The following is a 19197-nucleotide window of genomic DNA, read 5'->3' on the forward strand; positions in this document are numbered from 1 at the left end:
AAGATAATATAGCTCTCTTCTGTGGAGACTTCTACTTGTTATGGGAGAGCTGATTTCTTTGGAATTATTACTTTTTTTTAATCAAAAGTAGCATCTAAAGGGAAGGAAAATGGGGAAAATTATTGGAGGGTTTAGGGCCTTCTTGTTACAAGGACATATAGAGAGGAAGTGGGAAACCTTTACCTTCTAACCAAAGCTAAAGGCTGCACCAAAATCAGGTGGTTGATGTAAGTGAACCTACAGTCCAGATCATTTATCAGAGTGAGCTTCATGTCTTACAAATCTCGGGGGGGAAAAAAAAAATGTGGTTTTAGTACTTGAATTCAGACAACTTGAAAGGTCAGTAGGAACATACAGGTTTAATCTGGCTTTTGTTTTCCTGAACAAACTGTCCTGCTTCAGCACCTCAGCTGAATGGTGACAGATGCAGGAACAGTAGCTGATCACTTGCAATCAACTTGAAAAAATCACATGGGTGATACAGATTTCTCACTGTACTTGTTTAATGGCACACATGAGATTATAGTGTGCTGGGAACAGATGGTCTCTTTGCAAGTGTGGTACTTCTCTCTCTCATTGATGTGAGACAGAATGTACTAGCCAAGGTGAAGTGCAGAGCAGGTTTATGGCTGCCACAAATTTGGGTAACAAGAGCAGTTCCCTTGTATCACCTTGTGTTTTAGCAGGAATTAAGTTTACAGAGGCTCAGTGCTCTCCTGAGTTGTGGTCAGTGTAAGTTCATTATTACTTTCTTCCCTTTGAGGTTTGGGGTGGGGTTTCTTGAGGAGGGAGTAAAACTGGAAGGAGAACTGCTTTCTTCCAGTGTTACCAAGAATTTAAAGATATTCATACTTCTTGCTTTGCAGCCCAGTTCCTGTTGGTCCAGACCAGATCTTGCTAAGAGGTGCACAACTGAGAAACACTCAGTGGGTCCTGGGTATTGTTGTGTATACAGGACATGATACAAAACTCATGCAGGTAAAGCTTTTAAGGAGATCTAGAGAATGTTATGATAGAAGCTGGTCATCTTTCCTTCATTCTGCTTGTTTTCTGGACTTGATTTCATGAAATGGTTTAACTCATTGTAGCTGTTGAGGACCTGGAAACCTTGAATACAGGTGTACTCTTGCACTTGAGATTGTATGTGCACATGTGTAAATGCTTACTGAGGTATTTGTACCAAAGCACTTCAGTATGTAAGTAAAACTAACTATATTTTATCTTAACTTAGCTGGTAGCTAGACAGCTTTTAAAACTGAGGTATAACAGCTGAGATGATAGTGACCACCTACAATTTTAGGACTTGAGGATAATTAGGTTATAACTGCAGTCTCTGTATTGCCTTAATGGCAGGGAGTACCTGAAGAGACTGGCAACATGCATGTGTTGCTCACCTCTGTGACTGTCAGTGTGATAGACAGCCAGGAGATGAGTGTACTAGGTCTTTAGAACTGCATGGTTCTATTCCTCTGATCTGACAGTTTTCAAGTCATTGGGAGCATTGGTTTCTACTACCTTGTTGAGCTTTGCATACCATATTGAACTAAATAGACATGAACTAGTGAGTTCTATAATGGACTCAATAACTTTTAACAATAAAAGCTGTGTTTGCCTCTGCAGTTTCCTCTTGTATAAGCTGTTGACATTTTTTTTTTTTTTTCCCTTGTTCAGAATTCAACCAAAGCACCTCTGAAGAGATCAAATGTGGAGAAAGTGACCAACATGCAGATCCTGGTTTTGTTCTGTATACTCCTCGTGATGGCCCTTGTGAGTTCTGTGGGTGCCTTATTATGGAACAGAACACATGGAGAAGTTGTCTGGTACCTTGGCTCCAACAGTGAGTATGGAGGCAGTGGGCTAGGGATGTATTGCATGGTAGAGCCAGCAAGGCTTTTAACTTTGCTAAATGAATGCATAAAAAAAAAAAACACACAAGAAAAGCGTGTTGTGAGCTTTTTGATCAGCAAATATTTATCTTTTGAGAATGGGCTGATGTAAGTTGAACTTGTCAGTGAGGCTTCTGTTAATAAAACATAAAAGGTGGGTAAGTATCAGTAGGCTACCAGCTGGGGAGTGGGACAGAAACAGAAGAGGGGCAAGAGTTATTCCTGGATACTTGATGTTTAAGTACTTCTCAGCTCTGTGGAGATGCCATGTGTGAATTGGTTTTCAGAGCAGGTAGGTACTGCTGCCCTTCTCTTCATGTCTGACGGTACCCGAGGGCAGGATAGTAGCTATCAGTTTGATACTGACTTCACCTTTATGCCAATGTAGAGAAGCAAAGGATTTCTTTAGCTGTTTCCTTTGTCAGAAATGCTGATCTGTTCTTTGTGGAGAAAACTGTTCAATGCTAAATGCTCCAATCTTTTGTTTATTATATAATCTTTCAGTCTTTCTGGCTTCTGATTCTTGCTGTTTTGCAATGAGAAAATTGATCACTCATTCTTATGGAAAGGTTTTATTTTGTTTCATTCACACTCCTTGAATTAGTTCAGGTATCAAAGATGGACCTTACCCAAGCACATAAGGATCAAAGTGCTCTCCAGTAGACTTCCGACTTGAGGGGGTTACATTAGCTAGCTGTAAAATGTGTTGTTATAAACATCTTGAGATGCAGATCTGAAAACAATCCTCACAAACTGCAAATGGTCTTTCTGCTGGTGATTGCAAAACAGATGGCAAAGGGAGTCTTTTGCAGCTCAAGAGCTGCAGTTGTGATAGTGCTAAAAATTAATTCATATGGGAAGAACATGCAAGCCCCTCATATTTGACTCTGGTTCTTGGTAGTTGTGGTGTCTCTAGTAGCAGTATCAGCAGCTTTCAAAGTTTGCTCTGTACACTTCTGGCTTTTAATGAAGAGATTTAAATCTGTGCTTTCCAATGATGGAAGTAATACTGGAAAAGATGAATGGAGAAGACTCTTCCACTTGCACTAACATAAATCAGATGCAACTTGCAATAAACTAAATTGATGTAGTAGTCTGTGTAGATGCTGTTTTGTGCATTGAATGCACAATTTCTATTGCTTCTGTAATGGCTGCAAATGGGAAATACACTTTCTGAGGCTAGGCAGGTGGATGTTAAATTTTTGTTAAATGTGTAATTTCTATAATATTGGAGAAAAACCCTTTTTCCAATATGAGGTGTGCTTCTCTTTCTGTAAACTGATCAGATATGGGGTTCATGTGTGCTCACACTTGGAGGTGTCTGGGTCCAAACTTCAAGTCTTCATTAGGCTTCAGCAACTTGCTTTGGTTTCCTCCTAGTTTGCTCTCTACCTTCTTACTAGCTAACCTGTAATGCTGGAAAACCCTTGGTTGTGGGCCCTGACCCCACTGTGAGTGCTCTTCATGCAGGCTGAATTGCTTCCCTAAGCTTCAAGGAAAGTAAGGAACAGACAAATGGGGAGGCTTTGGATGTAAATGGAGGCTGTGGGCAGCACCATGAACAGGAGCCTTCATCCTGTGTTGCTGCTGAGTCTTGTCTAGTCCTTCCTGCTGTCTGTAAATACTTCCCCTTCCCTTCAGGATCACTTGTGCTGGCAGATTTACTTGGGCAACTTACCCAACATTCTCACCATTAATAATGGCTCTTCTGCCTAAGCAGGATGCCTTAGTTAACTTGCTAGATGTCTGTTTAGCAGTCAACTTGTTCTTAGGTTTTAGTGTAACTTCTGAATTCTGCCAGTTCTGGGAGTTCTTAAAACAAATCATACTCCTAATTTTATTTTCTAACTCTGCTGAGACAGGTGGGCACTTTCTGGAAGGTCAGGTTATGTTACTAGTGATATTAGTGACTCTTAACTGGAGCAGTTGACACATTAGATAAATCTCTAAATATGGGTTATAGTGTGGAATATCATACTTCTCACCATCTGTTTAGCAAAAATTGTTCAGAAAGTCTGCCTTTCTCTAATACACAGCCCCACCATTCTTGCCCTTCTTGACCTGGCATAATATGCTTTGTATCCAGGCATGTGTTTTGTGGGCGTTTTTATGTATGTGCTATTGAAATCAATATTAAAAAGGCTCTCATACTAGGCCTCAGCACACTTGCTGATTATTTTAGCACTGCTAAGACTGATTTAAGCTAATTGCAGCAAGATAATTGCCCCTGTATTGTACCACTGTGCCTTCTGTCTGATGTCTTGCATCTTTTGGTCCACAGAAATGCTGTCTGTCAACTTTGGATACAATCTGCTGACATTTATAATCTTGTACAACAACCTTATTCCAATCAGTCTTCTGGTGACATTGGAAGTTGTCAAGTTTACTCAGGCTCTTTTTATAAATTGGGTAAGTAACAATAAATGTGTTAATGTCAGTTTTGGGAAGTGACATTAAAAAAGGCCAGACAATACCCTTAAAGTCTTTACTGATTTACTTTTCTGATGACTTCTCTGATGCAACTTCTGTGAAAGGCAAGGAGAAGTTCAGAGGATTTTTTTTTCTGTATTAGTTCTGTTGTCCACAGGAGACTGGAAGATGTTGCAGGAAGATCCTGTGTGCAAATGATCACCCTTGCATGTTTTAGGCTTTCAAGATGAGAAGGGAGACTGTGCTTTTGGTTGAAGGAGGTCTCTCAGCTGACTTAAGTTCAGTAAATACTTTTTGAAAACTTCAGTACCTATTAGCTTCTCTCAGTCACAGCAGATTGAAAGAATAGACTTGTTTAGGAATTTTAGAGTTTTATTTTTTTAAAATCTGAGGCTGGTCTTAAGGTCACCTCTGGTATGAATCATTTCTGTGAGGAGGTAAGTTTGATTGTGCTTCATGCAACAAAACGGTGGTCCTTCTGCTCAAGCAAGCTCTGACTTCAAAGCTCGTTTCTGTTCAGTTGTGGACCAGAAATATACTGTAGTGATGTCTCCAGATGAACAAAACAACAAGTAATACCTTGTCTTGGCATGCATTAATCCTTGGGCTTTTAGTGATCTTGTGGTGGTTCCTCTAAAATAGAATTAAATAAGATCTGACTTGTTTGTTCTCTGAGCTGCTGATAATGTACCAAAGATGCTAAACTAGCTTGTCTGAGAAATTGCTTTGGTTCACCTGGCAGCTGCTCTGTTTACACTCCAAATTAAGTGTAGTAATAGAAGTTGATTTCACAAAGTCACTTAAATTGAAGGGACAATTATGGATGTGGCTAGAGTAAATTGCATTGTAACTGAAGACCTGTGATTAGCATGTTAAAGCTTCTTCCTGCCCTACAAAGCTCTTCAGTAGAGATGCAATGAAGACAATAATTGCCTAAAATTGAAACTTGGTTTTCTCATGTAGTATGGAGGTGTACTTAGGAAAGGAGGCACATTTATTTGGCCTGGGATGCTGTTTGTCTCAGACTTTCAGAACCTCCACCAAGTTAAGTCAAAGCCAAGCTGGAGCTGAGTAAAGGAAGACCAGACTTCAGTGTTAAATTTGCATAGTGTAGGTCTAATTTTGCTCTCATTTCAGGACATAGATATGTATTATCCTGAAACAGATACACCTGCAATGGCCAGAACCTCAAACCTTAATGAGGAGCTTGGGCAGGTAAGACAACGTTTCAAGTGTTGTGTTTGTGAGATGTTCTGGGAAGACAGGAGGTATGAGAGCAGGCTGTGTGAATCTGCTTTACTCTATGCTCTGTGGCTCAGGTTAACCAGACATCTTTGCTTCTGTTCAAGTCTTGCAAGTAAAACAGTGAATTATCACAGGATTAAAGTCAAGGTCATATAGGCAGTTTTAAGCCTGGAAATTTGAGGTTTTATTTATGATGACTCTAAACTGTTTTTTTAACTCAAGGGTCTTGGAGAGATGCTCTGTTTATGACTGTGTGACAGGAGGAAACGTGCAAGACAAAGCTTGCCTGAAGAGCAGGCCAATAGCCTGTCTGTGTTCATAGGTTTTCATGTTTCTGACCACCTCATAGGAAATGCAAGTCCAAAAAATGCACTTCTATTCCTAATTTGGAGTGTTCCTCCAAACATTTCCATTTGCTTTTAAGATAAAGATATCTGTATATTAACTTGTAATTGTAATTGTAAGAGATTTGTTGGCGTTTCTGAAAAATGAGGCTTTAAAAAATGGAACAGCTTCCCAAAACAAGGTTATTAGAAAACACAACTTCACAACTGGACTTCCATAGTACCAGTGAGAAATGCTACCTTTTTTTTTGACAACCAAAGTCATAGGTATATAACTGAGCCACATAAACTTGATAATTGGTGTGAATTTACCATTGGAGATGTTTATATATGCGAGATACATGTTTACTGTGTGCTGGCCAGCAGGGTGTTAGTATTCTTCCCACTTAATCTGGTAGGCCTTTTCCTTAGGACTGTTAAAATTTGATTAGTATTTAGATTGTTTTGATGTCAAGTTATCCACCTCTAAATTATAGTTTGGCCATGTAAACTACATTGTGGCATAATTATATATTGTTGGCCCATTATATTGTTTTCAGAAATGGCTTACCAGTGATTTGACTTGACTGTGGTTTTGTATTCATCAATTGAATTACTTGCTCATGAATTACGTGCATTTAAAAAAGTTGTATGCTAGAATTATTGACTTGAAGTTCCTCAGATGTTTGGGTACTGAGTTGCACAGGCTCCATTTCCAGTGCTGTTACTTAGAAGCAGTGTAGTGCACAGCTGAGGGATCACTTTACTAGTAGTGTAGCCCACTGTTTTGAACAGAAATGCAAATATTGAAGAAAAGCTTGTTGCAGTTCTAGGTAAATTATTCTGGCCTTTGAATTGGCCAACTCCTGTGTTAGCATCATCCCTTCCTGCCTGTTGGTGGTTTAAAATTTTATTTGGTGCTGAGGTAAAACACTGTTGAATTTAGCTTATAATTAACTTTGGTCTCTTGAGGCCTACTGAAGGTGGGAATCTTGAGTCTGCTAATGCTCCAAGTAATCACATAGCTATGTTGCAGCTAAAACTTCCAGCTAAGACTACTTCAAGTCTCTACTTGCCAGTAAGGGATTATTAGCTTGGGCTGTGCTGACTCTGTGGCTGTGTCTTACTCTTTAGGATTGCTCTTGACTGGATGCTAGAAAAAGCAGCTCATGTTTGCCTCCAGAATATCTCTTGGACTTAGTCTAGGATATTCATTGCATAGCACTGTGTATTAAGGGGCGGGGGGGGAAATTCCAAAGTCCTGGTAGAATTTTAGAAGATGGAATTTCTTCAGTGTTAAGTTCTAATGTCTCTTCAACAGTCCTAAGAATCTTTCATTTCCAGTCTTGTAGTTTGATGTTAATATAGTTGAAAGATTTGGTGAATATTCAAATAACAGAAACAAGTGCATCTGTATTAATTGCACTGGAGCCTTGGCACCTTCTTTGCCACCTTGTTGACACCTTTTGAGCCTGTCTGCATTTAGAGTTAAAGGAGAAATAATGCCATTAAGTAACTTTCCTGGTTATGTTCTTGTAGCTTTGGTAAGACGAAGATGAAATAAGCCTACATTGGCCAATGTTGTGACATTTGAGCCATAGATCTTCCAGAATTTTCATGATACTTAATCCGTTTCCCATTTTGGGCTTTGTTACTTTGCAAGTTGAAAACCAGACTTTTTTTTTTCCAGGTGAAATACCTGTTTTCTGATAAAACAGGTACTTTGACATGCAATATCATGAACTTTAAGAAGTGTAGTATTGCTGGAGTGACGTACGGGTAGGTATGACTTTTTTAGAGACTCTGTAGGTGAAGTGCATGGTACATACTCTGTATGAGAGTAGGATTAGAACATCCTGTTGTTCAGTTGTATTCTAGTGTATTTTGTGGTCTCAGTAGCCTTCATTTTCATGTCCTGCAGCACAAATTTTGAAGTAAAAACCTGGGGAGTACGTCATGTGAAGAAAGCTTCCTTCCTAACTTACCTGATTATGATTTCAGCTTAACCAGAAGTGCTAAATGACCTCTGGCCTTCCCAGAGGAAAGAAGACGCACCCAAGGGCTAGAAATTGTCAGTTATGTTTCTGTGACTTCTTTAGATGAACCAGAATTCCATTACAACTATACAGCTGTAATTGTAGTTGTAGAGCTAAATACTCCAGGAGAGTATTTGTATAGGAATATTACCTGGGATGGATACCCACTTAGTGTTTTTGTTCTGTTTCTGTCAAAAGGATCCTTCTGAATCATGCCAGTATTTCACAGCACTTGGTAGTTTGATTCTTGAATATAGAATCTTGGTCTTTGCTTAGTTTTAAATGGGTAGTCTTAAGATCTCTGTGCAATTTACCTTTGAATTTCATGGTAGCTAAATTAGATACTTCAAAATGCTGAAAATTTGATTCAAATGTATGAACAGCTGAACTTATGGTTTCAGCATATGTGTGTGATGACTCATGGGTCTTTACTTTCTACCTATTTCTGCATTTGCAAAGTGGAATAAACATTATTTCTTTTTCCTACCCCTCAGTCACTTTCCTGAGCTGCAAAGAGAACGCTCATCAGAAGACTTCAGGTAAGTATATTGTAAGATGTTTGTGTTCTGTATAGCAGAGTGGGGACAGCTTGTATAAAGACTGCTTTCTAATTTGGGACTGAAAGAAGCCCCAGGGAGTGGTGTGCTTCAGCAGGCGTTGAATGCAAAGCTGGTAGGTGGTGATGGATGTTCTGTGTAGGGGTGGTGGGTGATGGTGGGTGGAGGATTGGCAGTGGCTGGGGTGGTGTGATTGCATGCTAATGCAGTGCTTATTTATAATTACAAACAACCAAATTACAAGCTAAGAGTAACCTTCTTCACAGTAACCTTACCTCTAGCTCTTTCAACTTAGTGATAGCAAACTTGATAAGGAGAAGAAAAGTAACTTCTGTGAAACTGCAATGTTTTTATAGTTATTCTTGGAAGGAGCTTGATATGAAGGTGTCTCACATCAAGAGAACCACTCCTCTTTATTAAGAAATTTAATGAGTAGAGGCAATGGGTCTGTCCCATTCTACAGAAAGGAAATTGTTAAATCTGAAGTTAGGCAGGTGTCACTGTAGCATATCCAGATGAAAAGAAAGGAGGGAAAAGCCAGAGAGAGCTTATGTGGTTTTGCCAAATGCAAGTAGGAAGCGAATTCCCATCCGAGGAACATGCAGACACCAAATGCTGTTAGCCACTTTCTGGTGAACTAAGGCTTCTCTGTTGGTCTACCTCGTGATCACCTTTTAGAAAGGTGATATAAATGGGATGTTGCTACTTTGATAATGATTTCTATGGATGCCCCTATTTCTCCAATACGTTGCTGTCTCCTTCATTGCCATATTGTTTTTTTCTCCTAGTATGCTTCTTTTCTAGTCAGTTATGTCAAGGATTTTCTTCCAGGTACTAATTAGGAATACTTAGGTACTCAATCTCTTGGGAATCAACTTGAAGCAGAACTCGCTGACTAGAGAGGGAGCTCAGGGATGTTGATCTTTGACCTAATGTTGATTTTTGACCTAACTTAGAAGCAAGTCAGCTTGGAATCAATATATTTCAAATGCACTGAAGAGCTGCTCCTGCTACATTTTTCCTAGGGAGTGTGTTGACACTTTAATATTCTCAAATACACTTTTAAGCCTAACCATTTCTGGGTGTTTTGCTGGTGTTCTGGAGAAACTATTGCTCATTTTCAACATTTTGTGCATTACTTGTATGGTATCTTCATAAGGCTTTCAAAGACAGTGGAATCTTGCTTTCGTTTGCCATTGCTTCCCAACAAAATAGATGTAGTAAGATTGGAAGTATTGCCACTTAGGTTTTAATATCTCGTGTTGCTCTACAGCCAGCTACCTCCTTCCACCAGTGAATCATGTGAGTTTGATGACCCAAGACTGCTGCAAAACATTGAAAATAAACATGTAAGTCTACTCTTTACATACCTTCTCTTCAACACCCTATTCTAAGCCTCTCTGGAGTTGAATACTGAACAAATGTACATGCATGATCAGATCTGCTCCACAGGTGTCTTGGAAGCACAGGTTGGGGAGCAAGGAAACAAGATAGCTCCCCAAACCCCTTTCTCTGCACTTGTTGCTTTAATTTAGTAGAAAGACAATGTCACTGGTATGGGTACCAGCTAGCTATAAAACAGCTTTTATGTGTTTGTGTTTGTGGAAGATAGTGTCTTCTAGAAAATGATGCTGGAAATTGCTGTTTTAAAAAATCTATTTTAACATTATGGATGTTTGAACACTACAATAATTTTTTCTTTTTAAGAGTAATCCAGAGCATTACAAGGTGGTTCTAGTGTGACACCTGCTTTAAATACTGCAGATATTGGGAATTTCAATTCTGTAAAGAATGTAAGAGATGGGACTTAATAGCAAGCTTAAGCTTAGACAGAGACTTAGTGATTTGTAATCTTAGCCTAACTGGTATATCCTAAAGAAGCCAAGTCCTTAGTGTCAGTTCACTGCTTATTCAGAAACTGTGGCTATGAAGTGTCTGGACACCAGGTGATTAAATCACTGGTGAAAAACCATGGTACTTGTGTTCTGCAGGAGCTATTTCACAGTGGGGGATGTGGGTATTGACAAGCACAAGCTCAAATGACACACTCAGTAAGCTCATTGCTCTCCTTCAGTATAGCTTCTGCAATAGCTTCTGTAGTTGGGCTGGTTAAGTTTAGTATGAGCATCTAAAATGTAGTTAAACATACTGTTTCTGTGCAGCAAAGCTTGAGCTTCTTTTTTGCTTTTTGGTACTTAAGGAGTTGAAATGCAGCACAGTGTAAATCCGTGAAGGAATATTTAAGTACTTTGCCACTATATATTCCTCAGATTGATAGAGCCTGAAGATGACTCTTGCACTCTAAACTTCAGGATGTTGGCCCTGCCAAGGCAGTGTACTGCTTTTCTCTATCTTTTGTAATCAACCACACTGGAAGGACTTCCCACTGCACATCATTTGCAGCCAAAATTTGGGTTCCCTCATGGTATTTGGTATTCTTTCTATATGTTTACATCTATGGCCATAGATATGACTCTAGGTGCTTGTTCTGAAAGGGAGGTGACTTGTTGTGGTGCAGCCTACAGGTAAAGTGTGATTGAGCTGTTGCTTTAGGCATCTCTACAGAAAAGTGCTTTGGTACCTTTTAATAGACTCGGCAGAAGGGACACGGATCAAACGGGCTGTGAGATGGGGTTTGTCATTCAGCCTTGAGATGGCTCCTTATCTTTGGGATATCCCTAATTCTTTGATCCTCTTTGGGTAGAGCTTCTGCTTTGGGAGGTAGGACTATTTCCTGTTGTAGCAAGTAAGTTAAGAATTTTGGTAGCTTCTTTAGGTGTCAGTCTAGACAGCTCAGAACTCTGTTCTTTGTGCTGAACTCCTCCTATCTATCAAGTTTCCTTTTGGCTGATAACTTGAAGAGATAAATACTGTTAATCAGCACAGCTGACTGTTGGGCTGAGCACACTGAACTCAGCCCTCGGTGTGTCAGAGGGGAAACTTCAGCTGATAAGACTTAAGGTGCACCTTGTGTATGCCAAATATCTTTTGGAGCCTGACTGTACTGGAAGGATGGATGCCAGTGGCTGACAGGTGGTGCTTTAGCACAAGATGAGTGCAGGGACCATGTGTGACAGTTTGCTTAGGAAATTCAGGTCCATTTGTCAAAGTGCATCAGTATGATGAGGGCTGAATTTCAGGGCATCAGAATGATGAGGGCAAGAGGGAAGAGTTGAGTGTTTCTAGCCCATTAGCTTTTTGCACTAGGTCAACTGCTAAGGTATGCACATTGCTTCCTTCTACATGAAACTCCTTAGTGTCTTAGTTTTCATAGCTAGTAGATGGCTGCAGATACCATTTACAGATGTCAGGCAACCTCTACTCATTTAGTGAACTGAGGTGATAAAACCGAAGTGTTCTATCACAAGCTGCCTTGTGGGGTCAGATACTGCTGAACTCAGCTGGGCAATGAATTCCCCTTAAACATTTGCCCTTTTGCAGCTGAACTTGTCAATGTTCTGTCTCTCACAAACACTCAATAAGTGCTTGTTACTCTGGTCTTGTAGGATTTTATTTTCCTCAGTCCAGTTGCAAGTGTTAGTTTAGAGCTGACTGAGTGCCAAGTAACTTTCCTTCCAGGCTGAAAATAAATAATTTACTTGTTCTCGTGAGACTTGTCTTCCATCTGCTAGGAAGATTTTTAGCATCCTGCATCGCCTCTAAATTTCATAGTTCTTCTGGGCCACTGGTGTGTTTGGACTGACTGATGGCCAAGTCTACTCTTGAGCAGCAGTCAAAGAATTATTGCCCCGCAGGAAGTGTTCCAAGGGAAAATAACTTGTCTTGAAAAAATGTGGAGGTTTCTCCTGGCTTCTCTGAGATTTCAGTGTGGAAGAAAGCACCTAGATTTGTCTGCCTATGCTTTTTCTTTTCAGCAGCTTCTGTTGGGTGTACCTGCAGCAGAGCCAAGAGTCTTTTCTATAGGGAAAATAGTGCAAACTCTTACTAGAGTAAGAAGAGATCTGTTATTTCCAAAAACTAACTTGGAAGAATATGTTAGATGGTCTTCGTCTTGGTGCCTGTGAGTTCCACATGTTGAGATGTAAGCCTGTTTGTGGGCTTTTTTTTTTTCAACCAAGATGATAGGAGAACAGGGAAAGGAGGTCAAGAAGTGAAATGACTATTAAACTTGGATGTTATCCTAGACTTCTGTTATTTCCCTGGATTTGCTGTCAACTTCCTTTACTAATTCTTATCTGTATAAACTTTCTTCTGTGGTCTGCAAGTTCCTGCTTGGGAAGGAAGCAGCAAGAACTTTGTGTAGCTGCAGATTCGTGGATTGGTTCAGTTTGTATGTGTGCTGAGTAGTTAAGCAGCTGGCCAGACAGAACAGGGGACTTGTTCTCATGTTGAGTCTTTAACTCAGTGAGTATATTCATCCACATCTCCAGCATATCCGCTTATTTTAATGAAATGTGTAGGAACAGAGGCTTTTATCCCATTAGGCTTTGTTGGAATAACCCATCATCAGCTGATTCTTAACTCCTTAGGAAAGCAGAATAAGATAAGTATATAGCTACTGGAGTGAAAAACTGGAATTGCAAATATAGTGGGTGGAAAAACACATTCAGGTAGTGAGAACCTCTAGGAGGCTTTAGTTCAGAAAGTAACTGTTGCCTAAAAGCTGTCAAAACGTAGTGTTACAGCTGACAAATTGTTACAGCTTGGTGAGATATCTTCTACTGCCCTGCTTTTGCCCTTGTTGTCCATGGGACTACAGTACTTTTCTGCTGCCTGAGTCCTTGGAGAGTGTGCCACATCTCATACAGAGTAGCTCAGAGCAGTTAGACTGTGCCTTAATGTCCCATTGACAGTTTCTAGGCCACTTTCTCAAAAACTTGCAAGTCCTGCTCATCTGGAAATACTGTGAATGGAGGCACTGTTCTGATCCTGCTGCAAGTAAAAGGAGAGATGAAGAAATCTCTTTTGTGAAGATAACTTCACATCTAACTTCTAATTTTATCAGGCTGTCAACAGTTGGGTGGAATAATGCAGTTTCTGTCATAAGAGTGAGGAGGCCCAGATAAGGATGTGTGACAAATGTGCAGATATGTAGGTCTGCAGAGTGCAGCTTGCTCCCTAAAAGACCAAGTTTCCACATGGTGTTTTGTTCCCCCTGAATAAAGGAGAACACAACAGGATAAAAACTTGCAATACAGCTTCCTGACCAGTGGTTTGTGCCTTGCTTGATAATGGATAGTGCTCTGCTGTCTAGTTAGGGAAGCTTTGTATGCAGTGTAGATAATGCTTTGTAGATTATGATCCAGAAACTACTTCTAGAAATAGACTGTATCTCAGTGGGTCTGTAGTTCTTGGCTTGTAGGGGCAGTGTGAGATGTACATTTAGCCAGTGGCATGTCACTGGTGTAGGTGGTTGTACAGCAGGTGTTCCATGGATCTTTGGAAAAGGCAGAGGAGAAGCAGTAGCTTTCATTAGGAGCACTTGCTGCATGAGGAGAAAAAGAAAAGTGAGGAGAAAGCATTTAAAATGAGAGTTACCTGTGGACAGATAAACAAGAGACTAGAATATGCAGACTTTGTTTCTGCTACTGATAGAGAAGCAAAAAAATGGTGTGGGAAGAGATAAAGCTAGAAGAGGAGTATCTGAGACCATCAGTAAGAATTTGAGTACTAAAATGGCAGAAACTTGCTTTGATAGAAGAAAATAAGTAATAAAGCAGAATCAGTTAACCTGTGGGACTCGTATCTCATGCTGGGACTAAACTTGGCATGATACAAGGGATGTATCACCACAGAGGCTATTAATGAGCTTTCTGTTCACAGCCCTATCGTGATTCATGCCAGTGCAACAAATACTGTCAGTGCTGGAACCATATAGAAAGGAAACAAATGACAGCTGTGTGGAGGAGCTGACATGATAAGCTGGGCCTCTGGTGATCTCTTGCTATAGAATTGGAAGATTGCCATGTAATACATTGTGAGCTGTGAAAATACCAAGACAGCAACAAATTACATTGCTGGCTTTAAAGCAGAGATATATCCGTAGGAAGGTTTAAAATCTCTGACGTTACTGGAGACAGGTTGTTTCCAGCAGATAGAATACATACCATGAAAGCGTGTAAGGGGCTAGGTGATCTAAGTGTAAGGAGGACATCAAAGGTCTGCAGCAGTGGGTGCTGAAATGAGAATCTGGCAGGGTGTGTATTTTGAGATGGAAATAAACTTTCATTGCTTTCACTGGAAATAATGGCATAGCAGTAACTTCCTGACCAGTAACTTGCTGTGGACTTAACATTCGTATCCTAGTTTCCAATTATATTCCAGCTCTTCGTTCTCTTGAATACAGCCTTTGCACTCTGGTGTGTCAAAAGCTTCAACAGTTATTCTAGTGGCATGTGACTGTGCAGTTCAAAAAGTTCAGTATGCAGAGATAAAGGTCCTGTGTGAAACAGCTATTTTGAAAACATTAATGACAGCGTACAAGAAGTAAACCAAGAATATAAGTATTGGACCTGCAGTATTTTTATTGCTTTTCTAATACGCTTATACTGTAACATGTAAACAGAAGTCTGCCAGCTGACATAGTTTTGTGGCTTTCATATTAATTTATTTCCTACTAATTAGATGTTGCTACTGCCAGTGCATCATTCTGTTGTGCATGTATGTAGGCTATGTGCACCATAGTGGAAAAAAAAAACCTCAGTATTTTTTTCAATATTCTTGGTCTTGGTTTTCCTTGTGAAAGAGGACCCAAGGTAGAACAGAACTTTGTGGGTGTGTTGATGGTGTTTTTTTTTTTTTGCTTCTTGGCTTGGGGAGAGAAGCAAAGTCTGAGACTTGTCTGAGAGCCAGTTATGAGTGCAGCTGGCCTAGTTGTGAGAAGTTGCATTTTAAGTGACTCTGAGTAGGAAATGGAGGAGTCTTTAGTGTTGCAGTAGTTCTATGTGGTGAAAGGGTTTTATAAAGCAACTGTGATGCATTTCAGATAGTAATACCTGAATATGTTTTTAGAAAAGTGTTATACAAGTATCTCACATCAGAGGGTTTTTGGGTGGCATGGAGTTTTCACTTGAAAAAGTTTAAATGAAACTCGGTAGCCTTTTTAAAAAATGTTCTGGTGTATGATAGCAGAATAAATTATGTAAAAGCATCTTCTAGTTAACTATTTTAGGCAACTTACAAGGTTCTAGTAAAGTAGCATCTAAGATTCTTCTCCATCTGATCTTGTTTTTAGTACTACAATAGTGAGGTTTTGGCCCTGACCTTGTGCTAACAGCTCCTGTTATGCCTTTGATTTTTTTTTTACTGGCTCTGTTAAGACAGAAAATGTTATGATAATGAAAACTTTGGAAAGTCAGTGATAATTTCACATGTAAATATTCTGTGAGTTCACAAAGTCCATGAAGGCTTTCTGCCAAGGTAGAACTGCAAAGGTCACATCTGACTCAGTCACTGAGCAAATTGCTGCTGTGACGTAAGGTACCAATGCTGCCAGTTCTGGCTGTGACAGATGCTGCCCCTTCACCAGCTCTGCTGTGTGTTCACTTCAGCTGTTCTAGCTGAGTGTCTTAAAGATCTGTGTGAACTGTGGATGAAGTTAGGATGGCTGGTAGTGTGCTGGGCAGCTGAGTATAGCTCCTCATCTGTGAGACTGGAGGTGCTGTGCTGGAGGCAGGGGTGGAGAGGAATGGGAAGAATTGAATGGGGACTCCATTTCAAGTCACTATAGCTACAGTTGCCAGAACTGGATGATCAGAGGTGTGTGATTCAGGTGCCACAACATCTTCACTGGGTTGTAGACCTAGAGTGTCTTCAAGTGCTTTGAGGTCCTGGTAACTATGCAGTCTGCCAATGGTAGTGTTCTCATGATGCTGAATGTGTAGGGACCATTGATCAAATTCCTCCTTGGCTGGATGGTGTATTCCTGTGGAAGAGCATGTGATACTGCCTTCTACTGGCTAATCAACTGGTCAGCTCTGGATGTTCCTTATTAAGGACACAATTGCAATGAGTTTAATTCTGCTGTGGTTTCTGTCAATCTATTGAAAGCTGGTGTGGAAGCTGCTGAAGTAGTAATTCCTGTTGCTTGATCATTAGCATCTTGTAGTAGGTATCTCTGACTATAAGAATCCTGGGTTGCTACAGAACTAATGCTTTTATATTTGGGGTGGTGGAGGAATATTTCCCAGCTTCCCAGCTCTCTGCAGCTTTAATTGAGGTTTTTATCATTAGCACTCTATTTCGTTATTGCTAGCCCTTTACTCTGCTGTATCAACATTCTAGGACTAAGGCAACTACTATAAAAAAACAAGCAGAATATTTTTTTTATCTGTAGTACTTAAGAAATCTTCTCAGGCAGGACAACTGCTTCTCTGTCTCTGTGTAATGCTAAACTTGACTCTCCTGATGTTTTGTCTAGCCTACAGCTGTACACATACAGGAGTTCCTCACTCTGTTGGCTGTGTGTCATACTGTTGTTCCTGAGAGACGAGGAAATACAATAATCTACCAGGCTTCCTCCCCAGGTTGGTGGTTGCTGTCTCAGGGGAAAGGGGTGAGGGAAGTAAATAAAAGGAAGATGCAGAAATTTCTCTAACAGTCATTGATTATGAAAGCAAGATGTTCCCTGTGATGCAATCAGATCTGGCATTTTCTGTTTTTGGAGCACACTGCTTTTGAATGCCTCCTGCAAAACCTCCAAGTCCATGACGTTTCTGCAGAGTTAAGTTGGTTGTATCCTTTTTGCTTTCATGAGACTTTCTGCAGGGGTGAAAAGCAGAACTAAAACTTCGAGTGTGTAGAGCTGATCTATGGAAGTACTGATTTGTTTCTGTGTAAACAGTTAGTTGGTTTATTTGGTGTGCCTGAAAACCTGTGTTTCTTGATTTAGTAGCTTCCCATCTTGATCTAGGGGGAGAGAAGGTGCTGATATGTGACAGAATACAATTAAGCAAAGTTTTGGCCATATTAAGGCCTGACCTTCACCCATTTCTTCCTTCTTTCAGGTAGCACAGAGGTATTGAAGGACTTAGGCAGGGCTGAAATCCAAAACAGCAGGGCTCAGGTCCATATCAAATCTACCTCTGTCACTGAGAGTGTTTCTAGAGTTAGTGATGTACTGAGTGATGAAGCAGCATCATTGCTTATTTTGTAGCAATCAAGTGCCTGAGGAGTAGAGAGGACACTAAGGGAGTGGGTAGACAGTAGGTTTTCTTGCATTGGGCACTAAATCCACCTACATGGTGGTTGTGCTTAGTGCCACTTGCTCCTTAAGGACACTGTCACTGTCTCCTAGAAGTAGAGGTGTTTCCTTTAGTTGCAGCTCAGTTATTTGAGCTTCTAATGACACTGCCCAGCTCCAGAAGACAAGGCTGTGTTTCTGTAGCAGCTCAACTTAGTGCTTTTACAGTAGGAAATGGATCAAATGCATGTTTTGGGTATTTAGAGTAACACAGCTTTGATCTCACTTTCAGACGAGGTATTTTGCCTTTTTCATGTGGAAAAGTGTGGTTCCTCCTCAACAGCAGAGTTTAGTAATTACAAAACGTTCCATACAGTTTCTGCAGTTTGTGTAGCTGATATTGTGTGGCCTTTGTAGGACTAAAATGTGAATGTTGTGGAAGTGTGTGCAAAGCTAATGTAGCAACCCTGCAGATCACAGTACATGGGGAAGGGGGCTGCTGTGTTTCAGCAGTGTCATGTTTAGGGTCTTTGTGGCCCTTTTCTACATACCAGATTAAACTTATGCTTCTCTTGTATTGGCAGATGAAGGAGCATTAGTGAAAGGAGCAAAGAAACTTGGTTATGTCTTCACAGCACGGACTCCACACTCAGTTATCATTGATGCTGTAAGTAGTGGACATGCATGGCACAGACTGCCAGGCTTATGTAGAGCATAAATGTCTGCTGTGAGGTTCTTCTGAGTTCCTCTTCACAGGGCTTCTAGGATGCTACATTCAAAAGGCTTTTGCAGAGGGAAAACTCATGTTAGTCTGTTTGTTAGATGCAAAATCCTTTGTCCTTCTGTGGCACAGGAAATGGGAGGTTGTATCTTCCATGGGAAGTGACAATAGTTGTGCCTGAAGAACTGTAAGATGATCTGTAGAATATGTATCTGCTTAAAAAGCTCTGTGCAGGGGTGCATGGTTGATGAGTTAGACACAAGCAGTCTCAAACTCATGGGGCCACGTTCTGGCTTAAGGTGCAGCCTAAGCTGAAGTGGCTGCTGATTTACACAGGCATAACTAACAGGTTGCTTATGAGATGAATGGATGTGTTCTTGCCTTCCAGGTGCGTTCACTTCCAAGTTTCTTCGTACACTGCCAAGCTAACCACTTAAAACGTATCTATGACTTGTCATAAACTCCTCAGAACTTCTCAGAAAACTACTGCTTAGTTTTAAGAGGAAGAGCTTAGGATGAACAGTGTCATCTAGAGCTCTGTAAGATCATACATCCTATGCAGGAAGACCCAGGTCCCTCTGACCTGATTTCATACTAATACTTAGCAAGCTGGGAGTATGCTGGGATTCAATGGGCAGCAGTAAAACATGTCATTCCTCAAGGCTTCCATCCCTCCTCATTGCTTACATCAGTGTCAGAACACATAATGTGGGTTGGAGGTGGCTTTTGGTCTTGGGGCTGTTGCTGAACTGCTGTGTGCTTTGTAGGACATGACTGTACTGCAGTTGGGTTTTGCTTGCAGCCCTTTCTTTATCCATGTGCTACAAATGCCACTGGAGTTCTGACACTCCAATAAC

The 19197-nt window shown here is 40.5% G+C and overlaps 1 protein-coding gene across 1 annotated transcript in view; it reads left to right on the forward strand.

The window, feature by feature from the left end:
• ATP8A2 (ATPase, aminophospholipid transporter, class I, type 8A, member 2) overlaps positions 1-19197 on the forward strand; it is a 59171-nt gene that overhangs the window by 23532 nt on the left and 16442 nt on the right. The window contains exons 9-16 of the mRNA XM_008942526.1: positions 867-978; positions 1672-1852; positions 4168-4295; positions 5454-5531; positions 7575-7663; positions 9772-9826; positions 16858-16963; positions 18204-18286. Coding sequence (XP_008940774.1) covers positions 867-978; positions 1672-1852; positions 4168-4295; positions 5454-5531; positions 7575-7663; positions 9772-9826; positions 16858-16963; positions 18204-18286 — 832 coding nt within the window. The remainder of the gene's footprint in view (positions 1-866; positions 979-1671; positions 1853-4167; positions 4296-5453; positions 5532-7574; positions 7664-9771; positions 9827-16857; positions 16964-18203; positions 18287-19197) is intronic.

The sequence above is a fragment of the Merops nubicus genome, unplaced genomic scaffold (assembly GCF_000691845.1).
Source record: "Merops nubicus isolate BGI_N331 unplaced genomic scaffold, ASM69184v1 scaffold4586, whole genome shotgun sequence".
In the NCBI taxonomy this organism is placed as follows: Eukaryota; Metazoa; Chordata; class Aves; order Coraciiformes; family Meropidae; genus Merops; species Merops nubicus.